The sequence below is a fragment of the Danio rerio genome, chromosome 23, assembly GCF_052040795.2.
Source record: "Danio rerio strain M-AB ecotype USA chromosome 23, GRCz13ab, whole genome shotgun sequence".
Lineage (NCBI taxonomy): Eukaryota > Metazoa > Chordata > Actinopteri > Cypriniformes > Danionidae > Danio > Danio rerio.
Genome location: NC_141043.1, coordinates 21,837,422 through 21,853,398, shown reverse-complemented (window position 1 = coordinate 21,853,398; position 15,977 = coordinate 21,837,422). Strand labels below are relative to the sequence as shown.

The window sequence follows — 15,977 nt, the reverse complement described above, 5'->3', positions numbered from 1 at the left end:
ATATCCTCTCAGGGGCTTTTCCCGCCCCTTTTACATTTCAGGAATCGGTTTGTTTTTGAAAGCTTTGTTTGTCGTAAGTTCATGCTCGACGGCGTGAGGGAAGCTATTAGTCGACAAACTGGAGTCATGAGTTTGTCATGCTCTCCCAAAGCCTGTGGAGTCGACCGTCGTGCAGTGTGTTTGCGAGGAATATTTTCTGATTTGCCGCCGTAATGACACTGAAAGCAGACATTAATGACTTGATCGAATTTATTTAGAAAAATACATCTTGAAGTTTAAGCGTATGGATACCACCATACAAGTATCCCTTCAGACTGTAATGAGATTTAGGTCGTATGGCCCCTTTTATTATTGAATTGGATATAACTCGGCTAATCAGATATAAGCCTATTAGTCATGCTTGCCCTTTAAGAGTTAACGAAGTAGTGCTGATCGTTTACGCTGCGTGCGTCGTGGCTATATTTTCAGCCGTGCGTATTTATATGTGGCTGAATACAGTCTAAATAAGCGAATGTCTCTGCCACGTTGAAGAGTATAATCGCTCAGTCGTGTATGTCAACAGCAAACATTCTTCGCGTGGCTTCTCCTTTTTTTCCTTCAGGACGTTCATTCCCTTTTGCGCAGATGGATGTACATGATGCCGCTGCACAGGAGCAAAGGCACACAGACCCAGGCCAGGAAAAAGCAGAAGCCGAAGTGTCCCGAACTCAACTCCTGCATCCCCTGAAGAATTTCTTTGTTGTGCAGAGTGTAAATGAGAACTGCGGTGAAATCGTTGAGGCCTGAGGGGGAGACAGAAATGGTCAGAAGGACACCATTTAAAAACACTGCAGATGTTTAACTTCTAAACAATACAACCAGTGTGTGTGTTCAATGTCTAGTGTGTTTTGGGACATAAATAATCCATCGGTTTACATGGCTTCAATAGAAGGAAGAAAAATCTTAAGCAGTTCAACATTAAGCATGGTTTTAGTAAAGTAAAAGTGCACAAAGGAACTTTTTTTTGCAATAAACTGCAATTTGTTTAGCCACAATTCCTCTACAAGATGCCATGCTTGAACTGATTAGTGTAGCAAAACATGGTTAATGTAGTTAAACCATTGATAATTTTCAAAATTGACTACTAATTGTGACTTTTCGGACTATAACAATGAAATGTTGATGCATAACAGGGTTTATTACCCTGTACAACAAGCTAATAACCTGCTTTTATTTTATTTTTCCAAAATATATTAAGTTTAGTTTGAACTACAGAACTAAATTCTTTAAAAAAATCAAAATAAAAAGTGAAAAGATAATTGGTTAAAATTTGAAAATAAAAATGCAAATAAATTACATAAAATATTCAAAAAACACTACATAATAGAAAAATAATAAAAACAATGTTCAGTGCATTTTGTATTAGCGTTTTACAGCTTTCCAGTGTTAACTGGTAAAATGTGTTAATTGTTGCTAAAATGCAAGACGTGAACAATACAAGAAGACACCAACAAGGGTTTCAAAGCTCAAACATCAAAAAATGTTGCATGTTCCACCTGGTTCAAAAAGTGTTGAAAGGGGGTCTGTATTTTATACAAATGTTGTAATTTTCCTTTAACAGAGTATGTGAGCTTCTCCAGCTAGTCATTTCTTTAATCCACTTCCACAGGATGGCCTTGAGTTTTTATTTTTTACAATTTAAAGCAATTATAGAAATTAATGATGAGTTAATGTGTGTGCTAATCAACTACAACATGAATCTCGTGTGAATAACAGCTATACTTTAATTACTTGTTAGAACATGATTGTTTGTTAATGTGTTAATTACCACATTATTGAATAGGACCTTCTACCAGAAATTTACATTTTCACTTGTAATAAATGTGACAGGGCCTGACCTAAGCTTGTCGTCCTCAAAAAAATAATACAAAAACAAGCATAAAATCATACAATTCAATGTTAGAACAATTTTTTTAAACAACAGCAAGTGTAAAATTTAAACGTAAAGAATAACATAAGTGTAAAAAATAAATTACATAATCAATAAATAAAATAATAACTTCAATATAACTAAGGGATTATTTAATCTACCCAACTGACCGCAATTTTCCTACTCAATTAACTTCAACTCCTTTGCAATTATAATTGTATATTGATATTTCTTACTATTAATATACTAGAGCGAGTCTATATATAAATTAAAATCAGTAATAGAAGCCTTTAAACAAAGTTTACAATTATTCAATCTACATTTATGAATATGAAATTGACCAAATACGCATGCTTGATCACTGTCAGCTTCTTCTTCATCAAATGATGTCGCTTCAGAGTCACAGCCTTAAACATGTAGACTATTGCACTCATTTAAAGTTAAATTTTATGCAAATTTGAGTGGACTAACAGAAAGATGGGGACAATTGTAAACTTATTTGCATTTTAGTATTTATTTGTAGAATTTATTTATAATTTCATGTTTTTAAGCAATCGTTGTGAACTTAAACTTGCTATTTCTCAAGTATTTTTTTTCTAAATAACAGTTTTTAGCATAACAAAATATTAAAGCTGTAAGTTTAATTATGCTGAGGACAAGGAGAATGACAGGGTTTGTACATTTGTAAAGTGTTTTTAATAAAGAACAAAAATCTGAGAACTAAATGAGTGACATGATACAGAACAACAATCAAGCCTTAGTCCATTTTAGAAATTTTCGGGATGAGGATGAAATACTTTTTATTCACTGTGTTTATGTTTTCATCTCAGGGACAGATAATGTACATTTCTGGTAGAATGTCCCATATGCTTAATTTAACCATCATGAGCTCCAGAGCTGTTAATGTATATTTATATCATGACTTTACTTAGAGGGGCACATCATCATTAACCCATTCTTAACCACTCATGAACTTCTTATGCATTTGCGTTTACACTGAATAACAAAGGAAAAGTGTTCTGTCAACACCAACATGAGCAGTTTAAACACAGGAGTTCATGAGTAGATAAGAATGAGTTAATGGTGATGTGCCCCTCCAAGTAAAGTCATGACATAATTATACAGCTCATGAGTTCATGTTAATCACATTTAACTTAAATGTAAATTCTAATTAATACATTAATTAACATCATGTACTAACAAGTAATCAAGGTCGCTGTTATTCACACATGAGACTCATGTTGTAGTTAAAGTAATTCATGATTAGCGCATGCCATAACTCTTTATTAATTCATAATAAAGTAATGTTTAGCTTAGATATTAATACATCATTATTCATGTACTGTTATTGTAAAGTGTTACCTTTTAAAGAGCTCATATTATGGGTTTTTTGAAAATGACCTTCCATGTAGTGTGTAACAGCTCACATGAAGTGAAATATCCAGCTAAGGCTTAAATCTGTAAGTTTAGTGTTTAAAACTGATGATTCATCTATAAAAGAGTCGATTATAGTGCTTCAAACAAGTCGTCTTAATAAGGAGTCATAGTTGTTTCGCGTGACGCGGCTACGAAACACAAGCCCCGCCCAATAGTTGCGGGCGCAAACACGGGAAATTTGAAACTTGTGGCCCCGCCCACTAACACAGAAATAAAGGCACACACACATACTCTACCCAAAGAAGAAACTGTGTGAAGAGGGTCCGTGTATCATCCGTTCATTTGATTATTCCTTTTATTACGGAAAACGAAACATCAGAAAAACGATGAATATTTCGTTTTTCTGTTTATTCTGTTGGCAGAAAAAACGGAAACTCATCTGTTATTCTGCTTATTAACTTAAAACGAAATATTAAAACAAACACAAAACCAAAACGAAATAATGAGTCAAAAAATGGTCTGTGTACGGTTCGTGTACATTTTGTTCATTTGTTTTCCATTTTCAAACAGAATAAAGGAAATGGAGAAAACGCCCGTTTTTACGTTTTTCTTTTGCTCACGAGAAAACGAAAAAACGAGATTTTGGCTGGATTTTCTTTTTTGGTTTAGGGTAGGAAAACGGATAAACGACTTTAAAATTCATTTTACACATGTAGGCGGTGCTGAAACGCCCACTTTCCTCTAATTGGTCAACCAAATCTGCGCTCGTGACGTCACCCTCAAAATAAAAGCCTTACACGCAGGCTTTTAATTAATATTATTTAATTATATATATAAACAAAGTTTACATATTCTATCATTTGAACCACACACAGTTAGCAGGCTTACATTCATTGCGTAAGTATAAATTAAATAAAAACGTAAATCAGCAGTATTCTTAGACATTTGTCATTAAAATAAGGTCATAGTTCACTGCCAAGCTTCTTGCTGCTGTGCACCTGATGCTGAGCAAAGAAAGCCATATCCGAGCAGCACCTAGTTTACATGATTGTTTCAGAGCTATTGTAGGCCTAAATAATAGCCTACTCTGTATAAAATAATAATTTATTATTATTATTATTATTATTATTATTATTAGGCCTATTATTATTAGTATTGTTATTATTATTATTTACTTAGTTATTCAATGGTTGTAAGAACACATTGGACCCTGCATGGGGCGATAATAAATGGTACCATTTGTTTCTATTGGATTTTCTCCTATTTTAATTTAATATGCCTTTAGCCTATTGTAAATATTTATTTGATAATTATTACTTTTTTATTGCAAGGTCAAAGTAGTCCTGTCTTATTATTATTATTTTTTGTTATTATTTTGTCGTTGTTGTTGTTATTATTATTGTAGCAGGGACATAGCCACAGGTGTGGCAGAGTGTGCTGGTGCCACCCAAAGTGGCATCTTGCACCTGAAAATAGATGCCTTCGCGCTCAAGCGGGCGCAAAAAAAACTTGCACAGGCAAAAGTAATGATGAATGTGTTGAAGGAAAAAAAAAACATTCTAATTATTTGTTAATAAAATAGTGCAACATTATTCTCAGTCAGTGTAGGCTGAAAAAATTAAGATCGCCAGCATTTCAAGGGTGGTTTTATTTTTAGTTCATTGCTGTGACGCGCTATATTTCACTAAGGCTGCATGAGACTGCGCATCTTGCTTATTTTCTCTATTTTACATACAGAACATATCATACAGTCCAGGTTCTACCGTTCTAGTGAGTGTGGGGCATTGCTTTACGGTGGTAAAGTGGATTATTTCTTGGCAAATTCATAATGATTCACTTTGTTTAGTAATAAATTTCATAGTTATAAAATAACTACATTTCAAGAATATGTTAACACTTTCAACTATTTAGGATTATTTATTGCATCAAAAGTAATTTCAAAGTAACATTAAATGTACGTATAAACTGCTTAATTTGTGTGTGTGTAAACACCTAAGATGCAAAAAGCTTATTTAGACCAGAATAGGCCTACTAAATGCAACGGTCAATGTATGTAAACTTATGACCTAAAATGTCTTAAATGACTAAATTTAAGTCTTTTTAAGTTTTTAAATAATTTAAGTTTAACATTTAAAGTTTAAACTTCAAATTAACAGAGTATGGCAAATAAATTGTTTATTAAATGGAGGTCAGGTGTCTATCTTAATTATAATTATTAAATATTATGAAACTACAGTGGTGTATTGGAGAGTACGCACCTTTTAATTAATTAATTTTAAATAAGTGGTTTATCCTAAATAAAATGCAATGGGATCGGTGTGCAATGAATAGTTTGAAAACGCCTGGTTCAGACTAGACAAGCTAGCTGTCTGTGCGCTGCGCTAATAACTTGGCATTTGCTCTTTTCGGTGCTGCCAGATGCATTTATAGTGCATAAAAAATAAAAAAGGTAATTCGGTAAAGCGCGCGATGCGCGCAGAAATAAGCGCACTATAAGCATATGTCGAATTAAGTTCTCTTTTTCTTTAATCAAGACTTTTCCATTCGAGGAATTACAGTTATTAATAGCTTAGTCCTTATAAACGATCAGTTTATAAAATACAAAATTTACGGATCAAGCCTAATGAAGAATAAGAAGAATATGCAACGCATTATGATCCTTGAATGATCAGAGCGCATTTATATAAACTATATATTTTATATAATCCATAAATATTAAAAAACATTATACATTTAAAGTAATGGAACATTATATGTTATAAAATCTAAACTATTATTTAGGCTACAGTACAGGCTGTTCAGCGCGTGCGTCAAAGAAAAGACTTGACACAATCTCTATAACAACTTGTTGTTTTATTTACAATATCTAAAGGGATATAAAACATCTAACATGCATCTCCATTCTCAACGAGTTTCTGTGTTCTGCATCCTTCACAGACCGAGGTCTCATTCCGAGGTAATCTGTAAATATTCTCATTTGGTTCTGGCACATTCTTGATTAAAAGTGAAACTGACCGGTGCAACGGATGATTTGTCATCTAGAGTGACTACAGTTATAATACAGGTTATGGAACTATTTCACTTTAATTTCATATTATTATTTTATTAAACAAACAAACCAGTTTTTGTTTTGGCTCTGCATGCAGCGTATTGGATCTTTGAAGCATTGCACTTCAAATGTTATTCCTTTTTTTTTGTTGTATTTTTAATATTTTTAATTATACAACACAAAATTGGTTCTAAACAGATACATTTTCCTATAGGCTATGATGAAGTGTATATTTTTGTTCACACAGGTCCTATACAAAACTGTGTGGATGGATGATTTGTTTCTCCGTGAAAATCACTCATTTAATAAGCAAAACAGGCCAAAATGTTGTTTAGCTTGCGTCAAACTGGATGGACAATTTACAAACATATTGAATACAAAGGCTGGTTATTTTATGCAATGAGGGACAATAGGCCTATTACAAATTAAAGAAAATTATTTGCATATTAAAACGAAAATATATAATACAACAACAGATCCTACCTTGTAAGAAATGACTTTAGATAATGTAAATAAGCATCAAGTTTTTTTTTTGAGATTGTGTGTCTAATTCAGTAGTGTAGTGCGTTCGCGTGGGTTTTCTCCGGGTGCTCCGGTTTTCCCCACAGTAAAAAGACATGCGGTACAGGTGAATTGGGTAGGCTAAATTGTCCGTACTGTATAAGTGTGTGTGTATGTGTGGATGTTTCCCAGAGATGGGTTGTGGCTGGAAGGGCATCCGCTGCATAAAAACTTGCTAAATAAGTTGGCGGTTCATTCCGCTGTGGCGACCCCAGATTAATAAAGGGACTAAGCCGACAAGAAAATGAATGAATAATGTGCAATACTAATTTAAAATACGTGTCACTAACCTTATATGTGAAATAGCAGGGCCGCTGTAGCACTTTCTCAAGAAGAGCAAATGTCAAATTATTAGCGCAACGCACATGTAGCGAGCTCATCTGTTTGTCGGAACTACTAGACACAATTTTTTTATCAACTATAATGTGTTTAATTAGTTAATTTGAAATTTATTTCATTATTCCAGCAATACTTGTTGAGTGAAAGAATGCGCTAGAAATATGCATTGCGGCTCCCTTTATTGTACAGGCTTATTGCACTTAAACTTTTTTAGGTTCGGCTCTCGAATTAGTAAGGTTATGAGTAAATGTTATTTAAAATATTTAAAGCCTGCCATCTAGCCTACAATAACAGCAAATTTAATAATAAAAAAATAATAATAAGACAGGCCTACTTTGGCGTTGCAATAAAATAGTATTAATTATCAAATAAATAATTACAATATATAATTAAAATAGGAAGAAATAAATGAAAACAAATGGTACCCTTTGTTTTTATAGCAGGGCCCAAAGTGTTCTTATTCTGGTAACAACTATTAAAAAGAAAGAAAAAAAACACACCAAACAATAAAAACACTAGTAACTGATAATAATAATAATAATAATAATAATAATAATAATAATAATAATAATAATAATAATAATAATAATTATTATTATTATTATTATTATTATTATTATTATTATTATTATTATTATAAAGCCCTTGCTCTGAAACAATCATGCAAACCAGGTGCTCCTCGGAAATGGCTATCTTTGCTCTGCATCAGGTGCACAGCAGCAAGAAGATTGGCAGTGAACTATGACCTTATTTTAATGACAAATGTCTAAGAATACTGCTGATTTATGTTTTTATTTAATTTATACATACGCAATGAATGTAAGCCTGCTAACTGTGTGTGGTTCAAATGATAGAATATGTAAACTTTGTGTATATATATAATTAAATAATATTAATTAAAAGCCTGCGTGTAAGGCTTTTATTTTGAGGGTGACGTCACGAGCGCAGATTTGGTTGACCAATTAGAGGAAAGTGGGCGTTTCAGCACCGCCTACATGTGTAAAATGAATTTTAAAGTCGTTTATCCGTTTTCCTACCCTAAACCAAAAAACGAAAATCCAGCCAAAATCTCGTTTTTTCGTTTTCTCGTGAGCAAAAGAAAAACGTAAAAACGGGCGTTTTCTCCATTTCCTTTATTCTGTTTGAAAATGGAAAACAAATGAACAAAATGTACGCGGACCGTACACATACCATTTTTTGACTCATTATTTCGTTTTGGTTTTGTGTTTGTTTTAATATTTAGTTTTAAGTTAATAAGCAGAATAACAGATGAGTTTCCGTTTTTTCTGCCAACAGAATAAACAGAAAAACGAAATATTCATCGTTTTTCTGATGTTTCGTTTTCCGTAATAAAAGGAATAATCAAATGAACGGATGATACACGGACCGAAGAGTCAGTGGTTGAGGTTTATTTTTGCAAAAATACATCAGCATTATAGCCCAGCCTTGTGCAGTGCTTCTAGAAACTACATGCTTACAAAGAAGACTTCATCGGCTGTTTGTTAAAAGAAGGATCAGAAAAGATTACTGTCAGAACATGGATCAGTGCATCATGGATCAGTTTCTTCCTCCATTTCACAAGTTTAAGTACGTGCGATTAAAACTGTTGCCTCGTTTACTCTAGCTTGCAAATTATGTATTTAATTGTTTTGTTACTTGTAACCGTGTACTGTATCAGGTTAACTCTTTATATTTTCATATCGCGTGTAAAGCCACGTTGAAAACATGATGCATGCTGTTTTGTTTACGGATTTAACGTTAAATGTGTTTGTGAGCTGGCGATCCACTGCCGTTTGTCGTTGCTATGGTTATCGTAAGCTGATATAACTGAGGACGTGGGTGATGAGAGAGGTGTCGCGGACACCGCCCTCTCTATTCTGCCCCCCTAGGCATTGATATAACTGAGGACGCGGGTGGTAAGGGAGGTGTCACGGACATAACTGAGGATATGGGTGGTGAGGGAGGTGTCGCACATGCCGCCCTCTGTATTCTGCCACTCTAAGCAACTGCCTACGTTGCCTCTATGGACGCGCCGGCCCTGAGCGTGTATGCACTGTGACTACTTCTATATTGCTGATTAGCTGCTGGGCATTTCACTCTGTCTCGCACTGAAGGCTGTCAATGTCGACCAATTGCAGCAGGCTTATTAGTTTTGCGCTAAGGAGGAGTTTTGGAACCAATGAATCGCTGAACAATTCATATGGGAGTCGCTGGGATAATTAGGTAAAAATAAATGCAGATTATAAGACCATGAAAGTGTTTTTTGACCTTGCATGCATATTAGACTATTGTTGGAGACCCTTAAACCAAAATTTGACCCTATTTCATGTAAAATAGGGGCTTTTAAATAGAAAAAGCTTCTTTAGATCATTAAAAATTTCTTAATAGAAAAAATGGTTATTTGAAGAACTGTTCACTGAATAGTTCTTTAAGGAACCATAATGATTCTTCTATGGTAGCACACAACATACTGTATATACCAGTAACTTTCCACACAACATAGGCCAGCTAGGATGCCACAAGCTCACGATTTCTTTACCATCTATTTACCAATTTACAATGTGGTAAATACAAACCAACCAAGAATGTTGTATACAGTTGTCAATATTTGAAGTGGATCAGAAAGATTTTCAGAATTGTCCCAAGACAAGATTGGATCTTTGATAAAGAGTTTGGGTCCATTTCAAGACGTAGACTTGTTTGTGATGTAGGACTGTATGATTACCATCAAATCACACTTTTTTGCTGTGTTCTGATTAACAGAATGTGCTACTGTGTAATGAAAATTCAGTGGCAAAAGTTAAATTTACCCCAAAGTAAAATGAGTTGCGGTTCTTTTAAGAGTTAAAACGCTGTTAGAAAAAAATTCTGGTTTTGAACAAAAGCTGGTTCTTGCTGGTCATTTACTGGTCAAAACCAGAAAAAAACAGCAATGGTTTATGAGCTACTATAACTAATCATATGCTGATTTTCTCAATAGTGAAGACGGGCTAGACGCTACACAATACGTTGAGAACGAATGTGTGAAAGCCCGAAAACGATTTCCAGAAGTTTTCCTTCGACTTCATAGTGCTGAATTGTGAGTTTTGCTTATCTTGGCTTAGCATTAGCCGAAACCTTGATTAATGAATGAAAATTAAATGGAAGCATTTACCGGCAAAAGCCTGGCAGACGCCGGTGAGGTAAAAGAGTCCTCCTTTGGACATAGTGAAGAGCTGTCCCAGGAAAATCAGGAATGAAATGGAGGAGAACACAACCGACAGCACCATCAGAACCTGGACTGCTTGAAGCCACTCTTGTGGAAACAAAACATCAAGACTTTTGTGCTCAACTCTGACCATGACAGATGATGCTTTTAATGTTTTAAACTTGTATTTTAAAAAAAATTTTTATTGTATTTTTTTTTTTTTACCCGTCTCTTCTGAAGTGGCACAGAACCAACTCTCAGTTTCGTTGTCAAACTGGCAGTTGTACCACAGGTCTGAGCTCTCCTTGTTGTCCCAAACCCACCAGGACTAAATCACATAGAAGATTAAATGTGCAGCAGTGAGTTTAGATCTTTACACACCATTCTCTATTGAATTATCACACTTTTAGGAGGGACTGTTTGATGAAAAGGGTTTGCCATACTCACCTTCTCCATGGTGGCGATAAAGAGAACCGCCAGAGTGCTAAGGTGCAGCAGGGTGACAAAAATCAGAAGAGACGCCATGCTGAAGAACTGAACCTGTCAACAATTCACACTTACTCATCTTGTCTCTGCATTTTTTTGTTGTGATTCAAGACACTTTAATAATGTTTAAAACTTAACATATAAGCAGTGTTGGGTAAAGTTACTTCTAATATATTACAATTTTAACCCAGCAGGCACAAGATGTCAACATGATGTCAGATTGACATTGTACTCCAATGTCGTGGGTTTGTTGCATTTTTTTGGAAATAAAAATCAGGTTGATGTCAGAACTTAAAGTCTGGCAGACATCAGTGTCCAATGTCTAACCTAAAATCAACCAAATATCAACGTTCAATGATGCTACAGGTATGCTATCAGACGTTTGATTTTGGTTGCTATACCTGATAAATGTCAGTATTTGATGTCAATATGACGTTGGTTTAAGATGTTGGCTCGACGTTGGATTTTAGATCACTTTCCAACACAATCAACCAAATATCAACGTCATTTGACATCAAAATAACATTGCCCTTGGACGCTGGCGAGACATTGAATTTTGGTCTCCTGACGTCACAATTTAAATCTAACCCAATATTAATGTTTTATTATATCTGTTTTTTTATGATGTTGCCTGCTGGAAAGTCACTGTCAAAACAAGTAACTAAGTGTGTTACTTTTAAAGCAAAGTAATGTGAAAGCATGTTATGTGATAACATTTTTGTGTTATTTTTATTTTTTAGACAAAAAAAAGAAAACAAAAATTTATATATATATCAGGATCAGAAATTTAAAAATCTTTTTTAAAGTTGATTTATAAGTATTCATCAGGTATTTTATAATGTGCAGATTGTATTCATGTTGATTTTATGTAATTAAAAAATGCATTTGCCCATTTTTTACAAACGTTAAGACTGAATGTACCTGGAAATGTTAAATGGTGTAACTGCAAAAAATTGTGAAATATTAAATAATTTACTCCTCCTAGATGATATGCAGGTGTACACATCAAAATAAATACTTTATTTTAAAATACCACAATAACATTTATTTTATTTGTGCAATTTCTAAATGTAAAATTTAGAGATAAAAAAGTTTTTGCAATATTTGGCCGAAAACATGCTAAAACACATATGATTTCTATATAATCTGTGACAAATGATGTAAGAATTGTTAAAAACTATTTTATTGCACTAAACTAGGTGATTTAATTTTTATTTCACATTATTTCCATGTATATAATTATATTTTTATGTAAAATAATGGTCACACCAATTGACACAAACCAGTTACACCACCTGACAGTGTTGCTTCAACAGCCAAAGATGACTGTTTGTTGAAGAAATTGACAATTAAAATCAATTAAAATTAAGAATGATAGTCAACAATTTCAGCTGAAGTGATTTTAATTTTTTTAAATGCTGGCCAAAATGTCTGACAACAAAAAATCATCGTGATGAACAGTGTACTCATGTCTAATATGTAATGACAGTTAAGGAACAATATCTGAGGGGGGGTGGGACTGTCATTGACAAATGTGTTCAGAACCATGATACCAAGATGCTGAACTTTAATACATAAAGTAATAATATCCTTTACATTAAATGTGTGGCCCTCATCAATAGAATGATAAAAAACTAAAGAAACATGTTTAGCTTTTAACACCTTTTCCATCACCCTGTTTCTTTTCAGTTGTTTAAAGTAAAATATAAATAAGCCAAACACTGTATGTAAAACACTAGTGCGTAAAAACTGCTGCTCTCTCGTTGTTGCCTTGGTGCTGGGATTAAAGGCCAATTTTGCAAACATACACGACTGACCGACAACAAAACATGGAAAATTTCATGAGTGTCCTCCTAACTTATCCACAGCCTATTTATTTTATACAGTTGAAATCAGAATTATTAACCCCTTGAATTATTAGCTCCCCTGTTATTTTTTCTTATCAGGAGTTCTTCTCTGTGATCCAATTTCCTGTCTAACTGTCTTGTGCACAATAATAACAAAATGGCTCAATAAATGGTGGTTACACCATCTTGACATTTCAGAAATTTGAGGTGACAGACAAAATTCCCCAAATGAATTATAATCTTTGAAACAATTGTGCTATATTTACCTTTGTTTACTATTAAATATGTCTAATGTAAAATTATGCCAAACTAGCTGATACAATGTTTCATTGAGGCGTTCACATTTTTAAAATAAGATAAACTATTTGGTACCATTTTTTTTTGGTTACACCACACTGACATTCTTGCAATATTTCCCTAAAAAATATCTTAAAATGGATTAAAACCAAAAAAATTTGACTTGGTCCTCAAAATAGAGAATGTATGCAAGTAATTTACTTATTTATTTTAAAACTGTAACCTTCTTGAATTGATTTAAACGACATGGACACAAAAAGCGTCACGTCATTGACCCATATATATATATATATATATATATATATATATATATATATATATATATATATATATATATTATTACTTATTAACATAATGCTGCATATGAGTTATATTTGTTTCCTATAAATAACCACTATAATTTTTTTAGATTGTAAAAAATGGTACATAATTTACATTTATTTTATTTATAATTTTTCCTGTTCTTCCTTTTATTATTAATTAAAATAACTTTATTTTGAGGAGTTTTTTCATTTGTATTGTGATACTTATTGCTTAAAACTAATATTGTACAAATTATTATACATTTTTTATATTTATATATTAAACACATTTTCACTTAAATGTTTAAAATGTATATTAACATTTCTACATTGTATAATATTTGTATTATATATTATACTTTTATATATTTATTATTATATATTATAAAATGATATAAAATCATGTACACTAACATTATATTTACCATTAATAAAATAAATTATAATGAAAACAAATTTATTATATAAAGTACTTTTATATAATAAATAATAAAATCCTATTGTTGTTTGATGCGTTATGCTAACTCAAGGGTTCAAGATACAACTGCATGATTGTACATTTCCCCTCAGGCTTTTTCGTAGGCACAAGAGCTTTAACAAAAAAAGCTTTTGCCAAAAAGGGCAGGAAGTAAAAATAAAAGTAAACCAGCTATGGCAGAAGTCGAGAGCTCAGAAATGAAGGCACTCTTTCAGACTCTTCTCAGTCTTGAGACACACTGCATACTTGTTGTGTGTTTTTTTCACAGGTCAAAGCTTGCCTTGGGAAAAGTCATATTCTCATAAGCAGTCTTCAATCATTCACACAAACAAAACTGTTATTTCATAGACGTCTGACTATGGGCAAATTATTAGAGGATGTTCATGCATCAATGAAGTTCTTTTGTTAAAAAAACAACAATTCATTGTCACAGTAAAGTGGATTATAGAGTACATGATATGAGGCTGTATTTTATTACAGTTTTATAAAGTTAAGAAACTGCTTATAAAGTTAACAAAATTCTTTAGATTGAATACATTAAGAATCATTCTGTATTCCCTTATCCTTTATTCTGTAAGAAATACTTCCACACTAGCTATAGCTTTAAGAAGATGTTCAAAACTCAAAAACTGCATTTTTAGATTCTGGATTATCCCAATGTCTTTGAAGTTTAGCATTTTTCTGTGTTGAAACCTTATTTTATTGCATGTTTGATTTATCTGTTGTTGTTGTTGTGCTTTGGGTTTTAGAAAAGTACAAAATAAAAAAGTAAATAAAATTATAAACAAAATGTATTATTATTATTATTATTATTATTTAGCCTTTTTTATTACAAAAGTTTTATAAAATGTTACTTGTGATAATGCAAACAAGGCCTCATTTTAATTAGACATAATCTCATTTTAATACATTACTAACACAAAAATCTGAACATTGGTTAAAGTCAGGGTTAAATTATATGCATATTTATGTTTATTTTACCACATATTAGTCATCTTTCTTTATCACTTTATTCAGAAAATACTGAACTGGAAATAAAGACAAAAAAAATGATATAATAATAATTCCTTACATTTATATAGTACTTTCTGAACACTCAAAGCGCTTTTACATATTGGAGGAAATCTCCTCATCCACCATAAAAATTTGAAAATTTATTGTAAAATAACATTATATATAACATATACATAACATATATATATTTATATACTCATAGAAAATTATGTATGAACATCTCCTTCTGTAAATGTCTTCACAATATAGATATGGGTAAAACTAAAGTTTGATGTATTTACAGTAAGTGCTGCTTAATTGAGATTTATGGCAGGAAAAAAAATTCCAAAATGTTAATTTTTTTAATTACAATGAATTCTGAATTAATTAATACAACACAGCTTTAAACATTATTTTGCTGCATTTTGAATGAAATCAATTTTCAGTCACCTCAACTCACTCCAGTCAAACTGACTAATAATCTTGAATTAAACTTTGTGTAACTTACAAAAATTGTCCAAACCGGTTTAATCGTTTAACATAGGTTAAACATAAAACATTTGTGGTCATATAAACAGCTATAAAAGCTGAACTCTTAAAAATGAATCTCTATTAAGAAAAGCCTAAAAGCCCCTTAAATTCCCAAAGATGGCAGCTCTCACTGCATTTCACCTTTTTATTTTACACAAAAACAGATCAAATAAAGGCAAAACTCACCAAGTGTGACCTAAATCCAGCAGATGCCAAGAGTGTATTGACTCTTTGAATGTGTTTTCAGGTTTGCAGCTTCCCTCCTCCCTTTTCAGCTCCAGTAAATTGAAGTATTTTGTGGACTTGATTCAGAACCACCCATTTCCTCGACTCAGGGCTGGTTTTTGTCGTCCTCCACTGTGTGTGTTCAGGAAAGGCATGAGCGCAGACACACGTCTCTCTTTCCTCGCCGTGCTTTATCATCGGAGAGGGTGTGTGTTGAGTCTGTATCGTCTCTTTGATCTCCTCTGATGATGCGATTGTATGTTTGGCCTCCATTCATCATCGCCCAAGAGATGAAGTCATGGTCATTTAACAGGCCCCAAAATGGGGGAAACTACAGGAACCTCCATGATTATTTGTCTGGTGTGTGCAGTAAATGCTGGTGGATCAGGAAAAAAA

At 32.8% G+C, this 15,977-nt stretch overlaps 1 protein-coding gene across 1 annotated transcript; it reads right to left on the bottom strand.

The window, feature by feature from the left end:
- Positions 1-231: 231 nt before the first annotated feature.
- Positions 232-15,748, bottom strand: emp3b (epithelial membrane protein 3b (MAM blood group)). Its single transcript, NM_001025508.1, is given in 5 exon segments — positions 232-782; positions 10,390-10,530; positions 10,648-10,750; positions 10,870-10,962; positions 15,543-15,748. Coding segments are annotated over 4 exon segments (498 nt in total). The 5' UTR covers positions 10,948-10,962; positions 15,543-15,748; the 3' UTR covers positions 232-606.
- Positions 15,749-15,977: the final 229 nt, after the last annotated feature.